Raw genomic sequence first — 26,447 nt, forward strand, 5'->3', positions numbered from 1 at the left:
ATTTTAATTCTCATTAGTGTGGCACATGTGGTAGCCCACTATTTTGGTACAATGGCAGACTAAGAGATAGAGTCTACGCAGACACAAAACACCAACAAATATGTATCCTTGATGAAGCACATAGTACGAAACACATGTCGCCCTAAGGTGAATTGCCATCAGTATTTAAAGTAAATAAATAAACTTATGTAGAAAGTAGAAGTAAAGGAGTACTTAGTGGTATTTACATAGAGTGTCAAGCACCAGGAAAGTAGATCAACTCGTTTTTTTAGATATGGGTCAACCCGATCCCTAGCTGAAGGCTACAAGAGGCTCCTCTGGGAACACCAATCAGGAAGAAATTGCCCCATCCCAGCAACACCAAGAACAATATCAGTGAGACCAACAACTGTTCCCTTCTGGTTTTTGGCTTAACTTTACTGCCAGTGGCCATCTTGGACTGGTGATATCACATCTGTGGCCCTCTTGGATCAACAGCATTTCCAGCTGAAGGCCACAAGAGGATCCTCTGGAAACCCCAATCAGGAAGAAATGGCCTCTTCCCAGTAACACCATGGACAATATCAGAGAGACTAAACACTGATAGATTAGACAATCTGGTGACAAGAGCGTGTGTCATCTCTTCTGAACGCCATAGTGGTGTCCAGCCACTGGTGTCCCAGTTAAGGGTGACTTCTCCCCGATGTCACCTTTCTTCTCGCTCCACTACTTTCTATTCACAAAACCTACTCCAAACCTAACTTTCCTTACAGATCCTCTCTCCTCATCTACCACCAGCAACTCTCCATTTCTCAGACTCAACTTCGCTATGCTTCTACATCTCACCCTCTTTCTATTGCTCTTTGGAATGCACAGTCTGTCTGCATAATAAAACCTCCTTTACCTCTGACTTCTTCGTTTCTCATTCTCATTCTCTTGACCCCATTACCCTTACTGAAACCTGGGTCCCTCCCTCTGACTCTTCAACCAGAGGGTGGTGTAGAATTGTTTTCATCCTCCAAATTTCCTATCTCCCCTCCTCCCCTATATCCTGCTAATTCTACCTCATTCGAATATACGCTCTCCACAATCACTGCCCCCTATGGCATACATATTATCTCTCTCTGCCCGCTACCTGGCCCGGTAGGTCAATTCTTAGACCACATCTCCAAACTAATTGGCTCTCTCCCTCCTGATCACCACCTCATTGTCATTGGTCACTTCAACCTCACCGCTCTCTCTGCTGCTGTATCCACTGACTTTAAATAACTTTTACTTAACCACTCACTCTCTTCTGTCCGTCCACTCTCTGCCCACCCATTCAAATGAAAACTCCATTGAACAAATCATCATCTCCTCTCAACTCTCTGCCTCTAATATCTCCACTGCACCTTCTCCCTCTGATCATTCTATGCCTCAATATCCACTCCTGCTTCTTCCTCACTCTTGCTACACATTCTAGCCATCACCTCTTTTTTTTGCATTGTCACCCCGAGTGGGACGGTTATGCCCAGACGTGAGTCCTGTGCCTGCTAGGCCTAGAGACCCAAGCTACTCCTTACTGATGACACCCAAAGAGGCCGAAACTTGTCCGGGATTACTTGTGGTCTTGTGCAGAGGGGATGTGACCTAGCAGTTCAGGCTGGAATGCCCCTTTGGGGGTGGGACCATGCCTGATTTGAAAATGGTCTTTTCCCTTTCTGTAATGGCTTGGCAGCCGAATAATGATGGTCTGGAGGGTTGCCCAGAGCAATTTCCAGAGGTTAAAGGGTAATTCTAAACCTTCCAGCCATCACCTCTTTGTTTTGCATTGTCCCCTTGAGTGGGACGAGTATTCCCAGACGTGGGTCCTCTGCTTGCCCAGGCATGGGACCCGTGGCTGGTGGGCCTAGAGACCCAAGCTACTCCTCACTGATGACACCCAATGAGGCAGGAACATGTCAGGGGTTACTTGTGGTCTTGTGCAGAATGGATGTGACATAGCAGTTCAGGCTGGACTGCCCCTTTGAGGGTGGGACCAAGCCTAATTTGCATATGTTTTTCCCCTTTCTGTAATAGCTTGGAAGGTGAAGAACGATGGCCTGTAGGGTTGCCCAGAGCAATTGCCAGAGGTTTAAGAATATTTCTAAACCTTTTTGTTTTGCATCTTCCTAACTCTCTCCATCTTCTACAAATATTACTAAATGCAGGTTTCCCTCCTCCAAACTCCCCGACTACCTCTCTGACCTACACCAATCTCTCTTCTCCTACACTGAACTCAGCTTTCCATCCACTAAAGAAGCTTTCACTAACTTTAACATTGCCCTTTCTGCTCCCTTTTCCTCTCCCTACCCTCTTACTACACTCATTCCTAAATCCTCCCCACCGTGGCCCTGGATTACATCTCCCATCTGTACCCTGAAAACAACAATGCAGAAAATGTTTTGAACTGGGCGAAGGTCAAGACACTCCTCGGATCTCCAACTGTATCTCATTGCTCTTCAAAACTGTTCCTCTACTCTTGAGTCTGCCAAACGTGACTTCGATCTCTCGGTCATTTCGTCTCAATCCTCCTAATTTAGGTGCCTCCTGAAATCTCTGAACTCGACTCTCTCACCTCCAAAAGCCATCTCCTCTACTCTTTCTGCAAATGATCTTGCTCTCTACTTTGCGTCAAACATTTCTACCATTCAAAACCCCCTCGCTAATTACCTTTATCCTCTCTGCCTGCTCACTTTTCTCCACAAAGCCTACCCTCTTCTCCCACAACTATGTCTTCCTTTGCCTCCACCAACCCTGATGAGATTTTGCCAGACTCCTCAAGGCTGACCCTTGCTGTGCCCCCAGTGATCCACCCACTGTCCCTGCACATTGTGAAGCACATAGCTCCCAGTGTTGCTGCAGATTTTACTTTTCTCAACTCCTCTCTTGACAATGCCACTTTTCCCTCATCCTATAAGACCGCTACTGTCATCCCTCTCCAAATCTGGTCTAGATCCTACCTCTCCTGCCAACTTTCGCCCAGTCTCTCTTCTACTGCAATATTTTAAAATCCTAGAGTGAGTAGCATTCAGTTGGCGCACTGACTTCCTTGATACTTACGACCTCCTGTACCCCCTTCTATTTGGATTCCGACATGTGCATTCTACAGAGACAGCTCTCCTCAATGCCAGCAACTTCATCTCTTCCGCTCAGCATGCAAACCTTTCATCTATTCTTATTCTTCCCGACCTCTCTGCTCCCTTCGATACTGTCGACCATTCTAACCTTCTCCCTAGATTATCTCTCCATGGCATCAGAGATAAGAACCTAGCCTGGTTTGCGTCACACCTTGCCCCCAGACTCTTTCAGGTGTCTTGGAACAGCCTTACCTCTCACCTCACCTCCTTATTGTTGGAGTTCCCCACAGGTCTGTCCTTCGTCCACTTCTCTTCACTCTCTATACTTCAGCTCTTGGCACCCTGGTCTCCTCTTATGGCTTCTCCTATCAACTCTTTGCTGATGACTCTCATATCTTCTTCTCCTTTTACTCCTTATCCAACTAGCTCTTGTCAAATATTTCAAACTGTCTCTCCTCTATCAAATATTGGATGGCATCTCACTTACTCATGTTCAACGCCACTAAGACTGAAGTTCTTTTCTTCCTAGCCAAACAGACGATCTCTTTCTCTCCTCCTCTTCTTCTCTCCTTAATAGTTTCCTTACTCTCCTTCCGCTCATAATCTTGGTGTAATCTTCAACCCATAAAACAACGTCTCACTCTCCATCTCCAAATCTGCCTCTGCAGCCAGACCCAACCTCCTCAATATCAGAAACATCTGTCATTGCCTTCCTTTCAATAATGCTAAAGAGCTAATGTCCTCCGTATTCCGTTCTAGATCTGACTATTGTGACAGTTTCCTCTAAGGCCTTCCCAACTACGCTTTTTCACCTCAACACAAAGTCTTCACATTCGCGGTCCACACACTTTCAACCTTTATCGCTTTACCTTTACCTTCTCTGCCCATCACCGGATTGGCTGGCTGGCTATCTATGAAAAAACATCTAAGTATAACCTTCTTCTCATCATCTTCAAAACTATACATAGACTCGCCCCACCCTACCTATCTGCTCCTCCTTGCTCGTTAAGATCATCCTCAGCTCACCTCCTTGCCTCCACTGGAGCCCCTTGTGCTCCCTCTCGTTTCTGCTCCCTCTGTCTACTCGCTTCCCTACTCTGGAATGCTCTTACCCTCCATCTAAGTTCTACTCCAACTCTATCACTATTTAAATCCAACCTCAAAGCTCTCCACCTTTCTGAAGAACCTGTTTCCTAGCACTCGATGCTACTGCATTACCCTGTTTTTCACTCTCCCTTCCCTTCATGGACAACCCTACATCACTTTTCCGTCACCTATCTATCCTTAATAAAGCACATCCTCCACCATCCTGTTCCCATGTCATTCTGTCCTCGGCCCTGGTTTATGTTTCCATACCCCGTTGCAAAGGACCCATGTCCTCCGCTCTGTTATCAATGGTAGATTCTGTATGTGTTTTTATGCCAAAAAAGCATTGCTTTCCTTGTGGTTTTTATTAATAAATAAATAATAATGTATTCCCTTTCCTGGATTCCCTTTCCTGAATCAGCCATAGACTGGTTTGGTCTTTGATTTAGGTGTCCTCGAATACACATATAACACAATATAGTTGATCCGTGGGAAAGACTTGCAGTCACACCTGTTCCACAATAGAGGTACATCAATAACTAGTTTCAATGTGATCATTTTATTGATCACTGAAGATTAGAAGTACAAGTTTGTCCAACTGGAATTCGAGCCTGTGATTACACAACTCAGAATTCAACTCTCTGGCAATAGCTCTGACACTGGGCCTCATTACGAGGTTAGTGCTAGTCATGGCGCTATTGGCGCCATGGCTAGCACCAAAAACGGGACTGTGTCCGCCCTCGTTCAATGGGGACTTACCGGTCCAGTCCGACCTTGGCCAGCCCGGTAAATCCCGATTGTAAAAGCCATTCCCCATTCCCATTTGAGCCCTCATAGTGCTCAATGGGAAGGCGTCAATAACGGTACCGCAAATTGCGGTACCGTTATTGACCCCGGTATCCCTTAACGGGTCCCGTCCATAACACCTGGTAAAACCAGGTGTTAAGGGAGGGACCCGCTAAGGGACCTCGGAATAGGGCGAAAAGGGATTACCGGCACCAGTGTCATTACCGGTTCCCGGTATCCCTTTGCGCCCACCTCAGAATGAGGCCCACTGTGTTTGTAACACAAACATGGCTGGTGAAACTGCGCCTGTATCAGCTAGAGAAGAAAACGGGACAGAACCATTGGCCCTCATTACAAGGTTGCCGGAAGGCCGCCAGAGCTGCCAGCGGCCTATCGGCAACCTCGCCTTCCCATTTCCACTGCCCGATATCCCAGTAATACCGGTACATTACAGGCGGCAGAGGGCCGGTAAGTTTCTTTTCCCGTGGAGTCCCACAGGACTCCACGGGAATGGCAACACTGAAGCACCAGCACCATTAGTAAAAGTGCCAGTGCGTCAGTGAAACCTCTGCCGCTAGGGGCCTGAACTATTGGCAGGTCAGGTTTGCCGGTAGTTCACTGCCCCTATCGGCAGACTTGCAGTTGTTACTACGCACTTTTTTCTGGGCCGGCAAACTTATAATGAGGGCCATTGCGTGGGAAAGCACATCAATAAATGCAAAAGCGGAGTTACCTGGCCTCATAGGATAGCTCCATGGGCAGTTTCAAGTTTGAAGTAGAGACAGATATTTCCAGAAGGTGGGTGAGGTCACAAACCACCATCAACAGCATGAGGCACGAGTATACTAACGGTTCTATGTGAGTATAACAAATACATTACAGAGAGGGATGTTTCACCTAAAACAAAAACAGCGGATATGCAATAACCAGGAGGGCACATCTGGCTAGTGGACCTCTAGAGATTCCGGCCCAGAGAAACACCACATACAGCCACCAGAGAGCTCCTCCAGGTATCCATGATGGGTGAGCAGAGTTACTGTGAAGAGATCTTCAGACTTTGATGTTGACAGTGGGACGGCACATCTTCCGAACTCACCAATGGTACAGCCATCTTTCATGATGGCTCTTCAGAACTCTCCAATAAGTCTGTCCCAACAAGCAGCGTGTACACCAAGGAGAAGAATACCTGTAAATTACCTGTTAATGTGATGGGGAATTGTGCCCTGGATGTAGACGGACATCCCTGCCTGAAGGCCGCCATAGATGGGGTTAGAGAAAGGTATAGGCTAAAATGAAAAGAAAAACGCATGGTTACACAAAGCCATTGCGCAACACAACCAATGTGAAAACAGCATTTGCCATATCTACAAGATATTCTCAGCCCATGCACTATTTCATTGTAACTCCTATGACCAGTGGTGTCTGCTGGAGAGGAGCAGAACATGCTACTACATGAACAAGCCGCCCATGTATGCTATTTCCATGGAGTTTGATGAAATAGATGGACGCATATACTAAAGACCAATATAGATCCGGTGCGGTCTATGTTACAGCCCACGTTGCTCTATGTGAACTGGTCCTGTGTTACTGCCCGGGCACATCTCAGACATGTGTTCAACAACTGTGGGGCTGGAATATTGTGTTGTGTGAAAGGATCTGGTTTTGTTTGAGATGCGCTCTGGCTGCTGTGAGGGCATCTCCAGGTGGTCGGCAAGGCACTTGCAATCCAGGGGAAGAGTTCTCAGTAAACAGGACCAGTTACAACGTCTGCAGGTTAGTTTTACGCGTGATCGTCCTCATGCAATGGGGCAGTCTAGCGATTATAGCCTCAACAACCATGAGATCAATGACGGACAAGGGTTCAGCCGAGAGTTTCTGACAACTCAGCATGTGTGCCCTTGGCAATAACACAAGGCTACTAATGTTGTGACCCTATTCAATAGTAAATAACAGCAGAAATACATGTATTTTAAGAAGAAAAAAAGAGACTGAGTTGTATAATAAATACCCGCCCACACTGTGAACTCGGTATCCATGTTCACCCTTGCCACGCATCCAGCTTATTTGGATGCTTCTCCTGAGAGGTGGATGCCCGGTTACCGGTCCTTTCCTCTAAGCACAGATGTCTTTTCCATGTATCTACCTTTCCCCGCCTATGTTCCTTCTGCCTTAATCTCGGTGCTGTTATAAAAGCCATCTATTTACAATTGAAGCCAAAGCCGAGACTGCACAGTGGGCCTTGCCATAGACCTTGTGCCTGGCCTCAGTACTTCGCTGAGATGCCTCTTGCCATAACATACCATTCCTGGAAAAGGTCAAAATTCGGTGTTGCCTTATGAGGGTCCTAACATGCTGTGAGTACCAGAGTCACTATAGTCAGAAGTTTTATCTTGATTGTCCAGCTTCTAAGAACAAAGTAACATAGGAGGAGGGTTGGGATATAATTATTGTATATGTGAAATATAAGACTTCCAGAGATAGAAGATGGAAAAGGAGAGGGTGAGCATGATTACTTTCTAAATACCTAAAACAATACATCAATGTAGTGTAGCACGGTAACTGATGTTTTTATGCTCTTAGGGCCCAATTCATGGGAAAGTGTGCATAGATCCCGCAAAGCCTGCGTGCCGAAAATGAACCTGCATGGCCCGATGTGCATAAAAAAATCTACACGCCATGCGTATTCATGGAATTGTCCAATCAAAGTAACCACAGGCGCAAGTTACGGCCGGAACGCCCACGCCACGCCCACATTGCTACACACTCATGATGCACGTAGCAATGCACCCCTGAAAAACAGCCTGCATGGGGTCCTCCATAACTATTCCCAGCCCCCCCTCAAAATGCATATCTCATATAGTAAAAATTGTCATTTTCCGGTACACATGCGTGCGAGAACGCACCCCTAAATCTGTCACCCGATCTTACCTCGTCACAGAGATTCCTATGCGCAAGTGTCTGTCTGTATGCCTGCCTTTGTGTGGTGGATAGTTCGAGTGCATTGCATGGACATTTCCCTGCTGAGAGGTTGCGCGGTTGGAACCATGAATACGTATCATTCCACACAATAGTGGGCGCGCGATGGACTGCCTGTGGTCGTCCCTCATAACGCCCACATTTTCCCTTGTTCTTCCCCATTTTGCATGTTCTACCCTCAACTCTGGTCTATCCACAGGCCACGCCCACACACTGCGAGGTGTCTCGCGCAAAGCACTCGGCCGCTCGCAGACACGTGCCGAGCCGGCCGGGAGTCCCCATACAGTACGAAAAAGTCCCACGCAGACCATTCCATGAATCGACAAACTGAGATGCATGCACGATTTGGTGCTCAATGTCCCGAATTACTGCGCAAATAATTCCATGAATCGGGCCCTTAATGTTTATTGCATATTCAGTTGCAAAATAGTAAACCTAATTCTGAGTAATCTACACTACAAACATGTTGACATTGTTTCAGACAGGTATGGTAGTTTGTCAGATCTTAATCAGGACAATCTAGAATACAATCGTTGGTCGAAACGACAAGATGTGCCTTTTTGAAGTAATGCTCCACAATGTTATAAAAAGTCTTTATGTTGTTAAAATCTATGCTATATTATTTGTATTTCCTTCTCACACATGTAGCAATGCACCCCTGAAAAAAAGCCTGCGTACCTCCCCAACCAGGCCAGCACCCCGGCAGGGGTGCATGGGGTCCCCTGTAACTATTCCCAGCACCATCTCAACATTCATATCTCGTATCATAAAAATCGTCATTTTCCGGTACACTTGCGTGCAAACCCCCATAAACAGTTCTTGCACCCCGCTACACTGCTTACGACCCCACCCCCAAGTGAGATCGGAACCCTGAACGTGAGATCACACCCCTAAATCTCTTGCCCAATCTTACCTCCGCACAGAGATTCCGATGTGCAAGTGTCTGTATGCCTGCCTTCGGGTGTCAGATAGTTCGAGTGCATTGCGTGGCCATTTCCCTGCTGAGAGGTTGCGCGGTACGATCCATGAATATGTATCATTTCACGCAATAGTGGGCGTGCGATGGACTGCCTGTGGATCACTACTCATAACGCGCACACTTTCCCTTGTTCTTCCCCCAACCCTTTTCTATGCACAGGCCGCGCCCCCACTCCGCAAGGTGTTTCGCGCAAGGCACTCAGCCACTCACTGAGACGTGCTGAGCCTGCCCAAAGTCCCTGCACAGTATCAAAAATTCCCGCACAGACGATTCCATTAATCGAAAAACTGAGGTGCGCGCACGGTTTGGTGCTCAATGTCCCGATTTACAGCGAAAATAATTCCATGATTTGAGCCCTTAATGTTTATTGCATATTCAGTTACAAAATAGTAAACCTAATTCTGAGTAATCTACACTACAAACATATTGACATTGTTTCAGACAGGTATGGGAGTGTGTCAGATCTCTTAATCAGGACAATCTAGAAAACAATTGCTGGTCGAAACGATAAGGGATGCTTTTTTTATGTAACGCTCCACAATGTTATAAAAAGTCTTTATGTTGTTATAAACTATGCAATATTATTTGTATTCATGTATTTTATTTATCTACTTATAACGCGCTGGGGACCCGCAGGCACAGAAATACAGATATGGGAACATGTATAACATGACTAAGCTGGGACCTTCATAATTAAACAACCAAGATGTTATTTTTGAAAGTTAGGATTCTGAGTAAACGGGCGGGTTTCAGAGTTAAGCAAAAGGCCTTTCATTTTTGTCCATACATAGGGTGTTTGCCAATGCGTTGCATATCTGTGCTGCCAGGACCGGAAAGGCCCTAGCTGGACCTTTGGTCCTTTTGAACTGAAAGCTGTTGATTAGTCCAAGGTTAGCAGAACGAAGGGAACGATTTGGTTCATACAAGGAGATGCGTGCTTTTAGGTAAGCCGGTGCTTTGCCATAAAGGCATTTGTTTACCAGAGAGGCCGTCTTGAAGAGAATCCGAACAGAGATGGGGAGCCAGTGTGACGATTGTCTACCAGAGGAGATATGCTTGCGTCTAGCGTTGCTAGGTCTGGAAAAGACCCGGGGCTAAACTGATGTCGGAACTGTTGGGACCAGGGGCTAGCTAGTCTTTTGGCTGTAGCTCCTGAGATTCTATCCGGGGCTAGAACCAAAAGATCAGGGGCTATAGCCCCTTTAGCCCCCCCCCCCTAGCAACGCCCCTGCGTCTAGGTATACCTTTAACAATGCGCACAGCATCAGTCTATATGTACTTGTCAATTAGACGCATTTTGTTTTGGGCACTACCTATTTGCGTTAAACATGGCACATGCCTTCACCTAGATTGGCATACCAAAGTAAACTGGTACTGTAATCCCTAGGAACAGACATGGCTGGACGATGAGTAAGCTTGTCAACTACAAGTGCATGGGTTCTGCAGAGCTCCGACTGCCCAACCTCGGTACTGGTGACATGAGGGCGACACCACATTTACGTAGGTCGTCCAGCAGTAGAGACTCAGCCTATCAACCTTGTCATTTCCATCAACCCTGGGGGCTTATCCTCACTAAGCTAGATCAGTAATGGTTTCCTGAACATCCAAGAGTAAGGACAACACTGAAGTTACCCTCTTCTGGCCGTTCCACTAGTCCTCGCTAACCGCAATCTCACACACTGGGTCCCTCTCATCTATTAATAATCTACAGCACTTGAGAACAACGCCCATCACTGCTTCGGATATGTACCGTGTTTTTTGCATTTGCTCAGGCGACCCCTGTGGTAACAAACCTATCCCTCTAAACCACAGGCATTAGAGGTCTGTGTGCAGGTTCTCATCCTGATCATATAATTCAGCCTCTGAGGGCTCTCCTCCTAAACTACCACCTTCAAAACATGCCTCCCTTGAGGACAAACCATTGTGACATTATATTATCAGGAGAACAAAGCATCTGCCAAAGCAGAAGACCACAAGAGGAAGCAAGGCCTCCAGCCCCAACACGGATGCCAAATATTGAATCGTAAGAGTGCCCAACGCTCACTGGTGCAGCATGAAACACATTGCTTCTGGGAACACTACTCAATCGTGAACCACCCATGGGTAGGCATGCAGGTTTCTTCCATGTTTAGAGACGGCGTACAGGTGGAACCACCAGTTGGCATCATTCCAAAGAAGTGGGAATATGAAGGATCTAAAGGCTACAATGCCTTTGTTAATCAAACCTCAGCCTCCAAAGCACCTCGCCAGGGTTTCTTTAACACCTCTTACCAGGCCATGCAGTAGATTTTGAAGGAACAGCATTAGACAGTGAGAATGGATGGGCCCCTTTGCCTCTGATAATGTGTCCATACAATACCATTAGGGTGCCCGGCACTAGCTTCTTATTGTGCAATTGCTTTCAGCCAGAAACACACTGGATGTCAATGCATGCGACAGAGATGCAATGTGCTGCATTGGTAAACAGATGCATGTGTCGTCCTGCTGGCTTTAATGACAGGGATTAACACCTGGATTCAGGCATGATGTGGGCGCAAACTCTTAAGCGTATGTAATGGCCATGTTTGCGCATGTTTTGGAAGAGCATCCACAGGTTAGAAGAAGCAGTGGGATAAGTCCCTGGGATCTGTGTTGGAATGGAATCTTTGATAGGACTGACTGAGGATGTTTCTGGGATGGATCCCTTTGTGCCCGGCAAAATCAAGCGATCAGGGAAGTTAGAAAGAACAAAGTGTTTTCCAACGACCGGAAGCGCTCTCATGCCTCCCTCTTTCAGGATGAAATGATTTAGGATAGCGTAATTTCCCTCTATAGTTGAATTGACTGACACAGGTGCGAACAGTGCTGCTAGACTCCTCTGCGGTGGGAGATTGAATCGCTCCAATCCCGGCTCTTTCCAATGCATGCGTGTCTGTGGAGAAGCTAAACATTCCTTGCTTTGAAGCCCTGGTGGTTATTATATACTATATAGACCCTCATCATCATGTGTTTGCTTAATGTGGGAAGTGGCCCACGTCGTTACATGTTTTGTGTTTTCGGGATCTCGTTATTGAACAAGGCCACATTAAGAAACCAATAGAAAGGCATTATTGAATGGGCCAACTCAGGTGAAAACACTTTAGGCAACCCAATGGCTCCATGTGGGACACCAGACAGCCCCCCTTTTCCGACCAACAGTTTATCGACTGCAGAGAATGGGCTGGAACAAGATGGCAAAACATGCTCTGTTCCCCAGACCCAAGGATCACCACATGACTCTCCCAGGTCCACGAGCAGACTGCTTTCAGAGGACTCGGCAGAGGGCTGCTACCTAGTCTTCTGAAAGCAGCCTGCTTAGAGACATGCTCTGTTCCCCAGACCCAAGGATCACCACATGACTCTCCCAGGTCCACGAGCAGACTGCTTTCAGAGGACTCGGCAGAGGGCTGCTACCTAGTCTTCTGAAAGCAGCCTGCTTAGAGACATGCTCTGTTCCCCAGACCCAAGGATCACCACATGACTCTCCCAGGTCCACGAGCAGACTGCTTTCAGAGGACTCGGCAGAGGGCTGCTACCTAGTCTTCTGAAAGCAGCCTGCTTAGAGACATGCTCTGTTCCCCAGACCCAAGGATCACCACATGACTCTCCCAGGTCCACGAGCAGACTGCTTTCAGAGGACTCGGCAGAGGGCTGCTACCTAGTCTTCTGAAAGCAGCCTGCTTAGAGACATGCTCTGTTCCCCAGACCCAAGGATCACCACATGACTCTCCCAGGTCCACGAGCAGACTGCTTTCAGAGGACTCGGCAGAGGGCTGCTACCTAGTCTTCTGAAAGCAGCCTGCTTAGAGACATGCTCTGTTCCCCAGACCCAAGGATCACCACATGACTCTCCCAGGTCCACGAGCAGACTGCTTTCAGAGGACTCGGCAGAGGGCTGCTACCTAGTCTTCTGAAAGCAGCCTGCTTAGAGACATGCTCTGTTCCCCAGACCCAAGGATCACCACATGACTCTCCCAGGTCCACGAGCAGACTGCTTTCAGAGGACTCGGCAGAGGGCTGCTACCTAGTCTTCTGAAAGCAGCCTGCTTAGAGACATGCTCTGTTCCCCAGACCCAAGGATCACCACATGACTCTCCCAGGTCCACGAGCAGACTGCTTTCAGAGGACTCGGCAGAGGGCTGCTACCTAGTCTTCTGAAAGCAGCCTGCTTAGAGACATGCTCTGTTCCCCAGACCCAAGGATCACCACATGACTCTCCCAGGTCCACGAGCAGACTGCTTTCAGAGGACTCGGCAGAGGGCTGCTACCTAGTCTTCTGAAAGCAGCCTGCTTAGAGACATGCTCTGTTCCCCAGACCCAAGGATCACCACATGACTCTCCCAGGTCCACGAGCAGACTGCTTTCAGAGGACTCGGCAGAGGGCTGCTACCTAGTCTTCTGAAAGCAGCCTGCTTAGAGACATGCTCTGTTCCCCAGACCCAAGGATCACCACATGACTCTCCCAGGTCCACGAGCAGACTGCTTTCAGAGGACTCGGCAGAGGGCTGCTACCTAGTCTTCTGAAAGCAGCCTGCTTAGAGACATGCTCTGTTCCCCAGACCCAAGGATCACCACATGACTCTCCCAGGTCCACGAGCAGACTGCTTTCAGAGGACTCGGCAGAGGGCTGCTACCTAGTCTTCTGAAGCAACCTGCTTAGAGACATGCTCTGTTCCCCAGACCCAAGGATCACCACATGACTCTCCCAGGTCCACGAGCAGACTGCTTTCAGAGGACTCGGCAGAGGGCTGCTACCTAGTCTTCTGAAAGCAGCCTGCTTAGAGACATGCTCTGTTCCCCAGACCCAAGGATCACCACATGACTCTCCCAGGTCCACGAGCAGACTGCTTTCAGAGGACTCGGCAGAGGGCTGCTACCTAGTCTTCTGAAGCAACCTGCTTAGAGACATGCTCTGTTCCCCAGACCCAAGGATCACCACATGACTCTCCCAGGTCCACGAGCAGACTGCTTTCAGAGGACTCGGCAGAGGGCTGCTACCTAGTCTTCTGAAAGCAGCCTGCTTAGAGACATGCTCTGTTCCCCAGACCCAAGGATCACCACATGACTCTCCCAGGTCCACGAGCAGACTGCTTTCAGAGGACTCGGCAGAGGGCTGCTACCTAGTCTTCTGAAAGCAGCCTGCTTAGAGACATGCTCTGTTCCCCAGACCCAAGGATCACCACATGACTCTCCCAGGTCCACGAGCAGACTGCTTTCAGAGGACTCGGCAGAGGGCTGCTACCTAGTCTTCTGAAGCAACCTGCTTAGAGACATGCTCTGTTCCCCAGACCCAAGGATCACCACATGACTCTCCCAGGTCCACGAGCAGACTGCTTTCAGAGGACTCGGCAGAGGGCTGCTACCTAGTCTTCTGAAAGCAGCCTGCTTAGAGACATGCTCTGTTCCCCAGACCCAAGGATCACCACATGACTCTCCCAGGTCCACGAGCAGACTGCTTTCAGAGGACTCGGCAGAGGGCTGCTACCTAGTCTTCTGAAGCAACCTGCTTAGAGACATGCTCTGTTCCCCAGACCCAAGGATCACCACATGACTCTCCCAGGTCCACGAGCAGACTGCTTTCAGAGGACTCGGCAGAGGGCTGCTACCTAGTCTTCTGAAAGCAGCCTGCTTAGAGACATGCTCTGTTCCCCAGACCCAAGGATCACCACATGACTCTCCCAGGTCCACGAGCAGACTGCTTTCAGAGGACTCGGCAGAGGGCTGCTACCTAGTCTTCTGAAGCAACCTGCTTAGAGACATGCTCTGTTCCCCAGACCCAAGGATCACCACATGACTCTCCCAGGTCCACGAGCAGACTGCTTTCAGAGGACTCGGCAGAGGGCTGCTACCTAGTCTTCTGAAAGCAGCCTGCTTAGAGACATGCTCTGTTCCCCAGACCCAAGGATCACCACATGACTCTCCCAGGTCCACGAGCAGACTGCTTTCAGAGGACTCGGCAGAGGGCTGCTACCTAGTCTTCTGAAGCAACCTGCTTAGAGACATGCTCTGTTCCCCAGACCCAAGGATCACCACATGACTCTCCCAGGTCCACGAGCAGACTGCTTTCAGAGGACTCGGCAGAGGGCTGCTACCTAGTCTTCTGAAAGCAGCCTGCTTAGAGACATGCTCTGTTCCCCAGACCCAAGGATCACCACATGACTCTCCCAGGTCCACGAGCAGACTGCTTTCAGAGGACTCGGCAGAGGGCTGCTACCTAGTCTTCTGAAGCAACCTGCTTAGAGACATGCTCTGTTCCCCAGACCCAAGGATCACCACATGACTCTCCCAGGTCCACGAGCAGACTGCTTTCAGAGGACTCGGCAGAGGGCTGCTACCTAGTCTTCTGAAAGCAGCCTGCTTAGAGACATGCTCTGTTCCCCAGACCCAAGGATCACCACATGACTCTCCCAGGTCCACGAGCAGACTGCTTTCAGAGGACTCGGCAGAGGGCTGCTACCTAGTCTTCTGAAAGCAGCCTGCTTAGAGACATGCTCTGTTCCCCAGACCCAAGGATCACCACATGACTCTCCCAGGTCCACGAGCAGACTGCTTTCAGAGGACTCGGCAGAGGGCTGCTACCTAGTCTTCTGAAAGCAGCCTGCTTAGAGACATGCTCTGTTCCCCAGACCCAAGGATCACCACATGACTCTCCCAGGTCCACGAGCAGACTGCTTTCAGAGGACTCGGCAGAGGGCTGCTACCTAGTCTTCTGAAAGCAGCCTGCTTAGAGACATGCTCTGTTCCCCAGACCCAAGGATCACCACATGACTCTCCCAGGTCCACGAGCAGACTGCTTTCAGAGGACTCGGCAGAGGGCTGCTACCTAGTCTTCTGAAAGCAGCCTGCTTAGAGACATGCTCTGTTCCCCAGACCCAAGGATCACCACATGACTCTCCCAGGTCCACGAGCAGACTGCTTTCAGAGGACTCGGCAGAGGGCTGCTACCTAGTCTTCTGAAAGCAGCCTGCTTAGAGACATGCTCTGTTCCCCAGACCCAAGGATCACCACATGACTCTCCCAGGTCCACGAGCAGACTGCTTTCAGAGGACTCGGCAGAGGGCTGCTACCTAGTCTTCTGAAAGCAGCCTGCTTAGAGACATGCTCTGTTCCCCAGACCCAAGGATCACCACATGACTCTCCCAGGTCCACGAGCAGACTGCTTTCAGAGGACTCGGCAGAGGGCTGCTACCGAGTCTTCTGAAGCAACCTGCTTAGAAGACTCAGCATGGCCGGCAGAAACTGCCAAATCCTCACATCCAGTGCAGCAGCTGTCCAAACCAGTATATATGTCCTGCAATCTACACACATCTCTTTATTAGGGTGAATATTGTGACCAATCAAAACAGAAGCGTCCATTATTCACTTAACAAAGGCTTCTTACTCAATCACTACAAGACATGTTCAACATTTAAAATTGTGGCCATTATATTCCCATAATGCTCTTTGCTTTTCTACAAATTGCTAGGATTGGCTTCTATGAAGAGATGCTATGTTATGCAACCTGGCCGGGGGCCGCGCCCCTTGGCCCTGCCTCCTGCTGCACAAAGCCCCACCCCTCCAAAGAGGTGACAGTTCCCCCAATAAATGTTTTCCATTTCCACCACTGCTTCCGGTTCCATAATTCAGTTATTCCTCGCATTCCACACTTGCCTTTATAGGGTGGCAGGGTAGTCACCCAATAACTCTGTTTTTCCCCGCCCGTAAACCTTTCACCTACGTCCCCTACGCCTTTCCATTAAAAAAAGTGTGTTAATATTAATTACTTGCCTTTTTGGGTACCATGCACCATAAAAATTCAATTAATTAACACCCAATCTGGATTCTGACAGCATTGCAAGGCATTAACAATAGCATGTCTATGATTGCGCCTGATTGCTGACACATAGTTCTGCCACCCATTTATGTGGGGGTAATTAACGTCATTTTGAACTTTGATCCGTTTTATTATTGGCAGTAGCGCTAGTGAGCAGCTCAGGACCTTTAGCTCTCCACACAATGCATGCCCCTCCCAAACCCCCCCTCCCCCAGCCCGCAGTGCCAAGGAAGCTTTGCAGAGGACTTTCCGCTCCAACTGCAGTCAACCATTTTATGGCAAATGGGATAAATGCACTCTAATGAAGACCAGGCCCTGATCGTTGGGATGTCTACATTTTAATTCATGTATTTGGTGAGTTGCCGTGCTCCATGGCAACATCGCTCAAGCTCTGGCCGTTCCCGCTCTTTGGTGAAGTCTTGGCAGTCCACTTATTTTATGTTTGAAAGAAGACGGATGGGCTGGCGTGGGGACTGTTACCGGGGGGCATTGTGGGAGCTGAGACCGCCATGCTTCCAGTGGCGAAGTCTCCGTTGGCATAAGTTCTGAACTTCTGTATTGTGTTGGAATAGTTGGGAATTACAAACAGCGGCCATAATTCTAGTCAAAATGGATTCCTCTTGCCTCAGCCATTTGATGTATGGAGTCCCTCGTGCCCACCAGTTAAAAACACAACTGTAAAGCCCAGGAAGGTCCCCAGTGGTAAACCGGGCATTTCAGTCCTGCCCATGATGCCCTATTCCCTAGGGCACAGTGAGTGAGGGTAATGCCGCTTCACTCCTCCCACTTGGACATTTTGAAGCTGGGAAAATATGATCTCCAGCTTATAGTGACTTTGGTGACTGCTAGGATATTATGGTCTTTGAGGGTCTTGGAAAGAGAGTGCCTCTGTCCAATGCAATCTCTGCTGACCTCATATGTCGAACTAATGTCAAAAGGCGGGATCATGCCTTCTTCGCCGGCCCTAGAGATCAATGTGTGGCTTCTATACCTAGTTAAAGGTGCCACGCCCACCTCTTTCAGCTAGAAAAAGGTGCATGTGGTGCAAGGGTGAGTGAGCCAGGGAAGTTGACATTGGAGGTGAACAATTGCCATCAGCACCTCAGTCTCACCTGCCGTGAATTATATGGAACCTGTGTGGTGGGGTAACGCTGCATCGTCTGCTTCAGATGTCCCCCACGCCACCGCCAAGGACCGTGCGGCTTCCTCAGTTACAAAGGTTCTAAGGAAGGAAGACATGGACGGTCCAGCCCATGGATGGCAAAATAAACATAACTGACATACACAAAGAGTACCAATTCGATCCGGAGCCGGGCTCGTCTGAAAGGGCGCGCAACGCAGGAACAGCTGTGGACAAATCGTATTCCCTCTATAGAAATGTGTAGCCAAGTTCTTCTCACACTATCATCCAATAAAAATGTCAATCAAAGTGTGGATCAAAACCCTTCCTGTCACTCTGAGGCAAGGTCCCTCTGTATGTGTGACTGTTCCAACCGCTCTACCTGGCTTGTTCCCTGATGAGTCCACGGATGAGACATGGATAACGTGTTGCCCCTTGACACCAAATCCCCTGTTTCCCCTGCGCGTCCCTGCGCGGCTGACGGTGTGAGCTTCGTTGGTTATCATGCTGCACCTGTTGGTGCCTCTGCTGGGAACCCTTGTGTGTAGTGCTGTTCTGAGAGCAAAGGCTGCCATTGGCCCTATGAGTGTGTGCGGGGAATATGGATGCCGCCATTCATGGTTATGGCGAATGGCTGCTTCCCAGACCAAGGGCTATGGGATGGGGTCTGGGATGCAAGCCTCCTGAATCGGCACCGAGAGATATCGAATACCATCGATCAGTCTGAAGAGCCAGTAGCAGTACTCACCACATTGTTTGCTATCTGGGAATGGCCATTTCCATTAAGATATTGGGATTTGTGAGGCGCATTTATTATGATAGACCGCATTGGGGCATACATTGAGAGGCCAATACATGAAGTGAAAGGACAACATATGGGAGATCCGCCATTAGGTACTTTATTGCCGATAGTGTAGAAACGTTTCCAATATGCTGTGTATACCAATGTATATGGAGTGTGCAGAGAGACAGCACATTGGGGCTGAATCTTGAATGTAATGATTACAGCAGTAGACATGATGACATTTGGGATTCAAATTTGCTTTTATAACTTTGTTCTTTTTCTCTTCCTTTTTCTTTCTCCCTTTTAGTTTGACACATGTGATTAGAACTGGCACATATATGAACGTTCTTTGGATACGCGACTCCCTTTTGGAAACATTAGCCGTGAAAAGGCCTCGTTTGGGGCGAAACACTACCACTGGCACAGATTCCGTGTGCCGGCTTTTCATGACTAGGCCATGATGCTAAGGTTGACCATGTACTAGTGCGCCAACATAGATCGGGTTCTCAAGCACTAGTTATATAAATCGAGGTTTTTGAAGAAACTAAGTGCGAGTTAATACCAATTCATTTTCTGCAAACTTATCGCAGTACAGCCGCGTGGTCCGCATAGGAAATAGTGACGTTGGTTTGATAGCCACCACACCGGGCTGATCCAGAAGCTGGTCTACACACTTGAAATACAATACAATGCCAATTCACTCGTTTAAGGTAGGCGCAGAGGTTACTAATACACCCCTTGTTTTCATTTTCCTCCTAAATTCACACCTGAGAGAAAGCCTGTGAAGAAGAGCACAAAAGGGGAACGTGACAACTCCGGCATATTTGGTGACTGCCAGAATGTTGGCTGACTGGCATCCATCGTAAAGGTGCCTATGTCTACCCCCGCTCATTTCAGACCACAATACCCCTGGAAAGTGGAGAGTCTCCTCCACAGGGGCGAGTGGCGTAGCAGAGAGGAACACGCCAACCTGAAGGCGGACCATGAGGAGGCCCCGACTCAGCGTGCAACCTGCCAACAGCCTTCCTGACAGCAAGCAAGTCCCTGTCCTGGTCATGGCTGTAGGGAACACCTTCAGGGACCACCACAGGCTGGCTCTCTTCCCTCAACCCACTGGAGCTAGCCAAGATGGAAGCCCTGCAACATTGCACCTTCTGGAAGAATGTCTCGCCTCGCCCACTAGACTGACCCTAATGACGAGTAGGGGAGAACACATCTACTGAGCTGCCCTGCAACTGTCAGTGTCTGTGCCCTGCAGCACAAGGTTTAACACAGGAGAAGAGTCCACAAGCACACCCGGATCATTCGCTCATCTCCCCGGCAACAGGACCCTGTTTCATCTGGTGCTACCACCGTGCTTCGACTTGCGCCCCGGACACACAGATATATCTCCTCCCCATAATGTACACTTTCAAAAATGCACAGCTGCATAAGTAATAGCGTGAAGTTTACGCTATGAAGCAGTGCTGATCATTTCCTTGCCCAATATTTTGCCATTCGATTTTAGTTTTTTGCCAACAGGGTGACCTTTGAAAAGCTGTTATATTATAGTATGGTATGCCGGTGTAAACTCTGTTTTCTGCAACTTAATTTTTGCTGTGTTCCCTGTTTTGGGGTCTCTTGATGGGGTGGAGGGGGGGCGGTTACTGGACGCTCGGGAGCGGTCTCGGGAGTTTATTTGTGGTACGTTCCGCAATTCAACAGAAGCCTGTGGTCCCCTCCCCCCTCAACCCCCTTACTTTGGACAAACTGCTCTCAATTGCATCAAATTTTCATTTCTTATTCCGTAATATCATCAATATTCTAGGCTACATTTTCACGGTATAGATCAGTGGTCTTCAAACTGTGGGACTGCCCCTCTAGAGGGCCAAATTGATGAGGGGGGGGCGAAGGCCCGTCAAAAGGGGAGTACAGTGACTGCTTTCTACAGAAAATATAAGCTTATAGGGCATGTGGGAGGCCAGCAACACTTTGTTTTACTCGAGGAGGGGGTTCCACAGAAATATTTAAACTCAAGGAGGGGTTCAACATAAAACAGTTTGAATGCCTCTGGAATAGACAGTAAAATGGTGTTGAGCACTGAAACGGCATCATTTCTCCATATATTTCTTCAAGATTAAATAGGGAGAAAGACGTGGCGTTTGGGGAGCTTGTTGGGGCAAGGGAGGGCTGCTTGTTCTAAGAGGCGGTGCCCTTTTCAGTATGCTGGTGCCCGGTTTGCAGCAGTGGGTCTGTGCGGATTAGGGGAGCTCGTCCGCATTCAGCTTCCTTTGTCATTTCGAGAGCACGTGTAGGTGAAATGGACGACATTTGCTCTGCAGGGAGATTGGCGAATTCTCGTTGGAATTCGTCCACTTCACCAATTTTGCCCACGGGGTGAAAGACGACACTTCAGGCATTTTCTCACCGGAAATGTAGTTTTGTGGGCCGTTTTGCCTACATTATCTGTCAATTAGGAGACTGAAAAATGTTATGAGCCCCTGTTTGGCTGAAATGTTAGTCAAAGCTCCCAAAAATGAAATGTCAGGCATGAAACTGCAATTCGCTGAAAAAGAATTGAATCAGGACCAAAACATTTCTCTGCCCATAAAGCAAGATTTGATGCAAATGTCACCGATTTCACTTCGTCGGCAGTGGTTTGTCTATTGAAAACAAAGGACTTTTCAGCGGGTTTAGCCAAACATCTAAACCTAAGTGGTGGCGTTGAGCTACTGCTGCAGGCCTTGCCGGGCTACCGGGCCCTGCAAAGGATTTAGGGCAGGTTAGTAGTACGCATCACTGATGGCGCTGCATTAGTAATGCGGGCACACCATATGTGTGCCACTGAGCTGGGAACTGATGAATGTTTCATGATGGCACCCTCCAGCACCTTTCACACCAGTGGCTCAAGCCATTGAGCTGACCAGGCTTCAACCTCCCCATACCCCCCCCTGCCCCGACCGCCCCTGAAATCGTGGGCTATGTTGACTCGCCCTGGCCGACATACAGATCCGTGACAGAACAGGACGCAGATGTTAAACGGCGCCTGGCTTCGTGTTGCATTTCATTTTTAGCAATTGAAATCGTGATGTGGGTTTAGTATCTGCATGCCAGGGGACTGATTGGAAGGGTAGAGAGAAGACAGGAGGCAGCTCATTCTCACAGCAGTCCTCAAGTGGGTGCTTTCAGACTTAAAGGAGAGAGTTAACTGCTTGTAACATCGAGGCTGCACTAGAATAGTTTCATTAAAATGGGTAAAGACATTAGATGCCCCCCACACAAATAAGTGTGCCCCCGCCCCACCCACTCTGAAGGGTATGCAGTGATAAAATCGCGGCAAAAATATCACCTGTAAAATCGCAGAAAAAATGCTGTGGTTTGACCCGTTAAAGGTGTACCCCATTACACCATTTAAAGGGAGTGGGGGTTGCGGGGGTGTCCTCCATCCCATAAATGGTATAATGGGTCCGGGGGCCGTGGGGGTGTACCTGCATCCTTTACATGGATTGCAGCGTCAAAACCACAGCATTTTTGCCACGATATTTTGTGTTCACAGCCATTTTTGCCGTGATTTTAACACATGGAACCCTCTGAAGTTAGTTCCTTTCCCAAAGTTTGAAGGGTTAGCCCAAAACCACTTGAAATGTAGGGTTTGTTGCGTCACTGTGTCACACTCTCTTATTTTTAAGTGAACTGCCAGTTCGTACTGGCCCATAGTTCAATAGGGCCATGGGCGAACCAAAAGCACAAAAAGCTGATGTGGGCCACTTTTTGAAGGTGAAACTGGGCAACTTTTTTGCCCAATGTGGGCCAGCTTGATGAGTTACTTCGCTATGCGGCTAGTGGCTTTGACCACTGTGGCTCAATAAATATTCTTTAAAATGCACAATTTCCATCATAGTTTATCCAAAACTCCCCCTACAACTCAAACAGTCTGTCCCAAAAGGAACGAGTTGCCATTTGCAAGGGTGGGACACTTTTTTCATTGGTGCCCGAGACAATTCCAATGCCTAGCCTGACCCTGGATAACTGTGTCCATGGATTTGCAATAACATAAACTTAAGTCTCTCTTTATAGTCGTTACTGAACCGTGGTACAGGTGCACCCAAAAAAGATGTGGTATTGTGATCCTAGTGGGGGACGGGGTAGGCAGGAGGGGGGTCGCAGCCATGCTGGTTGACAGACAAGTGCCTTGAAACAACTATCAATTTAGCTGCAACTGCTATTTGGTGGTAAAGTTGAGAAGTGTGCTTTACTTCACAAAGAACAGTTCAGGGACAGCGAAAATGGTTGCAAAAGGCAGAGGAACTGTTAACAGTAAAAAAGTGGAACTCCGCTTCCGACCGTTCCCGCTCACTTCGACCACTGTTACTGAAGTAGCCTCAACTATGTACATTTCGCCCTCAACTCCTCGCATGTGGAAAACACTCGCCATTTCTGAGGTTAAATACACACAGCAAGCTGGCTCGGCCTGGCGCTTTCTATGGCAGCTTCAATGCGCCGCAAATCACACGGGACTAGTGCAACACCGCGACGGCACAGGAAATCAGTTTGGTGTGATTAGTACACAACACTGATACACTCATCCTGACGTTATGAGTGCGGCAGACATCTATGCAATATTAAAACGATGGGCACTTCAAGCTGAACTTGCAAAGTTATCTTACGAACTCGCAGGGAAATCTATAATCTACATTAAATGGACTTGCCGTTTGCGGGAGTGTTTTAGTTTTCTCGGATACACAGCGCTGGACAAAGCTTGGAAGCAGGGAGCACTTCGTGCATTTTACTATTACATTTAAGAATGTTGATATTAATAATCATTTCGGTTAAAGGGCGCTGGCTACTGGTGATTGGCTGGAAACCCTTGGAAAGGATGGCGCGGGAGGGCAGCAAGGAGGGAGATGGGGTGGCAGCCGGTGCAAGACCGGCTGCCCTGGCACTCACCGGGTTGTAGACGGGCTGGTACCCTGGGGCTGGCATGTAAGTCATCTCGGCTTTGTGACCTCGGCGTCTTTCGGCAGCGGGGCGAGGCTGGGTCTGCAGCAGGGAGAGGCTGCCAGGCAATGCCGGCCTTCTTATATACCCCCGCGGAGGTGGGGCGCCTTCTCTTCGGCCTTCCCACTCTTGACCGCTTTCAGCTCACGCCTGATGCTGCGATCCAAACACACCCCCTTCGCGCCCTTCCCGGGGCCGATGGGAAGTTCAGACTTCAGCGCGCCACTTTGTCACACTCCATCACAGCAGGTTGCGGTGGCCTGGGACTGGGGCTGCCACTGTAGCCGCTGGTTTCACGGGGAAAGGCCAGCCTGTGAAATCTGAACTCTCACTTTTATAATGCACGTTGGCAGAGGGTGCAAGGTGCTTCTATCTCTTCTTGGCAGGGAACCTATACATTTTATATCACATCACATGCGATTCCTACACGGCTCCTATCATTTTAGTTGCCCAGTACCCACATTTGCAACACGCCTGTTTTTTTTTTTTTTTTTTTTTTTACCAGGGCACTGCTGGTTCTTCTCAACATGCTATGATGTTTTTAATATGTCAGCAGTGCCCAGGCTTTTCAGAACAGCTGCATTTCTTTTGCATAGCGCAGTACCAGCATTTCTCATCTGGACTGTCATACTACTTAATGGGGCAGTGCCTTCATTTCTCAGAGGCGCTGTATTGGCAGACTGCCACCACTTGTGAGCAGTCTCAGCAGCGAGGCCAAGCAGTGGCTGGGCTTAGCGCCTGGACTCTCCTGCACCGCTGGACAAGTATGATGCGCATTGTCCTACTGCCTGACCTTTCTCACCTTGCCCTTACAAGTGGGAGACACTGCCCCAGTCCTGTCTGCCTTTCACAGCCAGGCATGAGGTAGGTTTCATATGTAACGGGCACTTGCCCAGTACCACAAGCCTCCAAGCAGTAGTAGTGGCTTGGGACAGGTAGCTCATTTGGTTAACGCACCTACCGCAGACATCTATGTTTACTTTCCTGGATGACACCTTGGATGGGTAATGTACCTGCTGCAACACATGTGTTTAACTTGTGGGCCACAGGTTAGACTCCCAGCCGAGCAAAGATAGCCTTCCAGCTCTCACCAGTGTGGCGATATATTCACTGGGACACTGCCGAAGCCAATCAACAGGGCTGCTTTATTTTCAAATGCAGTGTTACTTGCTTTGCTTTGAAACAGCATTCGGGGGACACGAAGAGTGCCGTTACTGGCAGCTGGTGCAGGGGGATCAGATATGTCAATGTACCAACTACGTAGCAAAAGTCCCTTACATGAGAGACCCCTTTTAGACGGCTTGTTTTGCTCCAGGGGCCAGGTCAATGTCTTCATATTGTGAATTTGCACGCTGTATTCATGCACATTTACCAGAAGATGGTATGTTAATGCTCTAACTGTAAGTTAATGGTCTAACGGGATTGCCTGTTTTACAGATTTTTTAAAGCACCGACTTGTGCACTGATAACTATTAGGGTTATTTTATTTTAGATACATTATTTTTAATTGCGATGTCCTTTAAGTGTAAAAGCAAATTAACTAATGCAATTTAGAGATCTTATCTCTAGTATTTGATATTGTCGTATATGCGTGGCATTGTCTATGAATATGTGTTAGAGTGTTATGTTATATAACAATTTGTAAAAAGTCTCATGACTATATAAATAAATAAATAATAATACATGAGATGCCTGGCCATCCCAGTGCCCGCAGTAAAGCCCAGCAATAGCGTCGCCAGTAGCCGAAGCCGGGCCAGATGCAGCAGAGGCGACTACAGGCCTGCCAGGAGTTTCTGGGGTGAAAACCAAGATGCAAAGTAAAATGTCAGAATTCCCATTGACGACGAGGCAAATTCCCGAAGCAAATCCACCCGGAATTGCGGGTTCGTCGGAGTATGATGGATGTAAGTCTGAAGGTCCTTTATGCGACAAGCGGCATCGACCGCACCAGCAGTGGACATTCCAATGTGGGATCTGCGAACGTAGGAGAGGTGGCCCCACCCCTGCAAAGCACGCAGGTGATCTTAGAGGGCCATCTAGGTAGCACCCCTTGGATCTTTAGCAAGCACGGATGACACCCAGTTTATGGAAGCCTCTGCCTTTTCGTATGAGCCGACTCTGATGCGACAATTCTCCCCGCACCTTCTGAATCCCTAAGATAATATGGAAGGGGTGGGCTCTCCTCTATATCAGCGCTTCACTTTGTCCTTAACTCATTAGTAAAACTGTATAAAAATGTAAACAATGGCCCTCATTAGGACCTTGGCGGAGGACCATGGCGCTATTAGCACCATGGTCCATGGCGCTAAGTTGCCAACTCCGCCATGGTGGTTGGCGGACTTACCGCCCCATTCCGACCTTGGCGGGGCGGTAAGTCCCCAATCCCCATTTTACCCTTCCCCATTCCCATTTTTGCCCCATAGGGCATAATGGGAGTGGGGAAGGCGTTAATTACGCCACCGTAAATTACGGTGGCGTAATTAACAACAAGGGGCCTCATTACGACCCAGGCGGTAAGTTACCGCCTGGGCTGTGACTTTACCACCATGGCGTAAACTACGTTTACGCCATGGTGGTTGGCGGACTTACCGCCCCATTCCGACCTTGGCGGGGCGGTAAGTCCCCAATCCCCATTTACCCTTCCCCATTCCCATTTTTGCCCCATAGGGCATAATGGGAGTGGGGAAGGCGTTAATTACGCCACCGTAAATTACGGTGGCGTAATTAACTCCATGGTCCCTTAGCGCCATGGATTTTAACACCTGCTAAAAGCAGGTGTTAAAAGCACCATGGCGCTAGGGGACCTCGTAATCAGGCGGTAAGGGTCGGCG

General features: G+C 48.7%; 1 protein-coding gene across 2 annotated transcripts in view; it reads right to left on the reverse strand.

Moving 5' to 3' along the window:
• Positions 1-23,717, reverse strand: part of LGALS4 (galectin 4) — a 44,178-nt gene extending 20,461 nt beyond the window's left edge. The window contains exons 1-2 of one of the 2 annotated variants that reach the window (XM_069644205.1): positions 23,566-23,717; positions 6,147-6,235 (exon numbers count right to left, since the gene is read on the reverse strand). In XM_069644205.1, coding sequence (XP_069500306.1) covers positions 6,147-6,235; positions 23,566-23,610 — 134 coding nt within the window. In that variant the 5' untranslated portion in view covers positions 23,611-23,717. The remainder of the gene's footprint in view (positions 1-6,146; positions 6,236-23,565) is intronic. The other variant, XM_069644204.1, reaches the window with a different exon arrangement.
• Between the last annotated feature and the right edge of the window lie 2,730 nt (positions 23,718-26,447).

Source organism: Ambystoma mexicanum, chromosome 2p, assembly GCF_040938575.1.
Source record: "Ambystoma mexicanum isolate Mex_15411 chromosome 2p, UKY_AmexF1_1, whole genome shotgun sequence".
Classification (NCBI taxonomy): Eukaryota; Metazoa; Chordata; class Amphibia; order Caudata; family Ambystomatidae; genus Ambystoma; species Ambystoma mexicanum.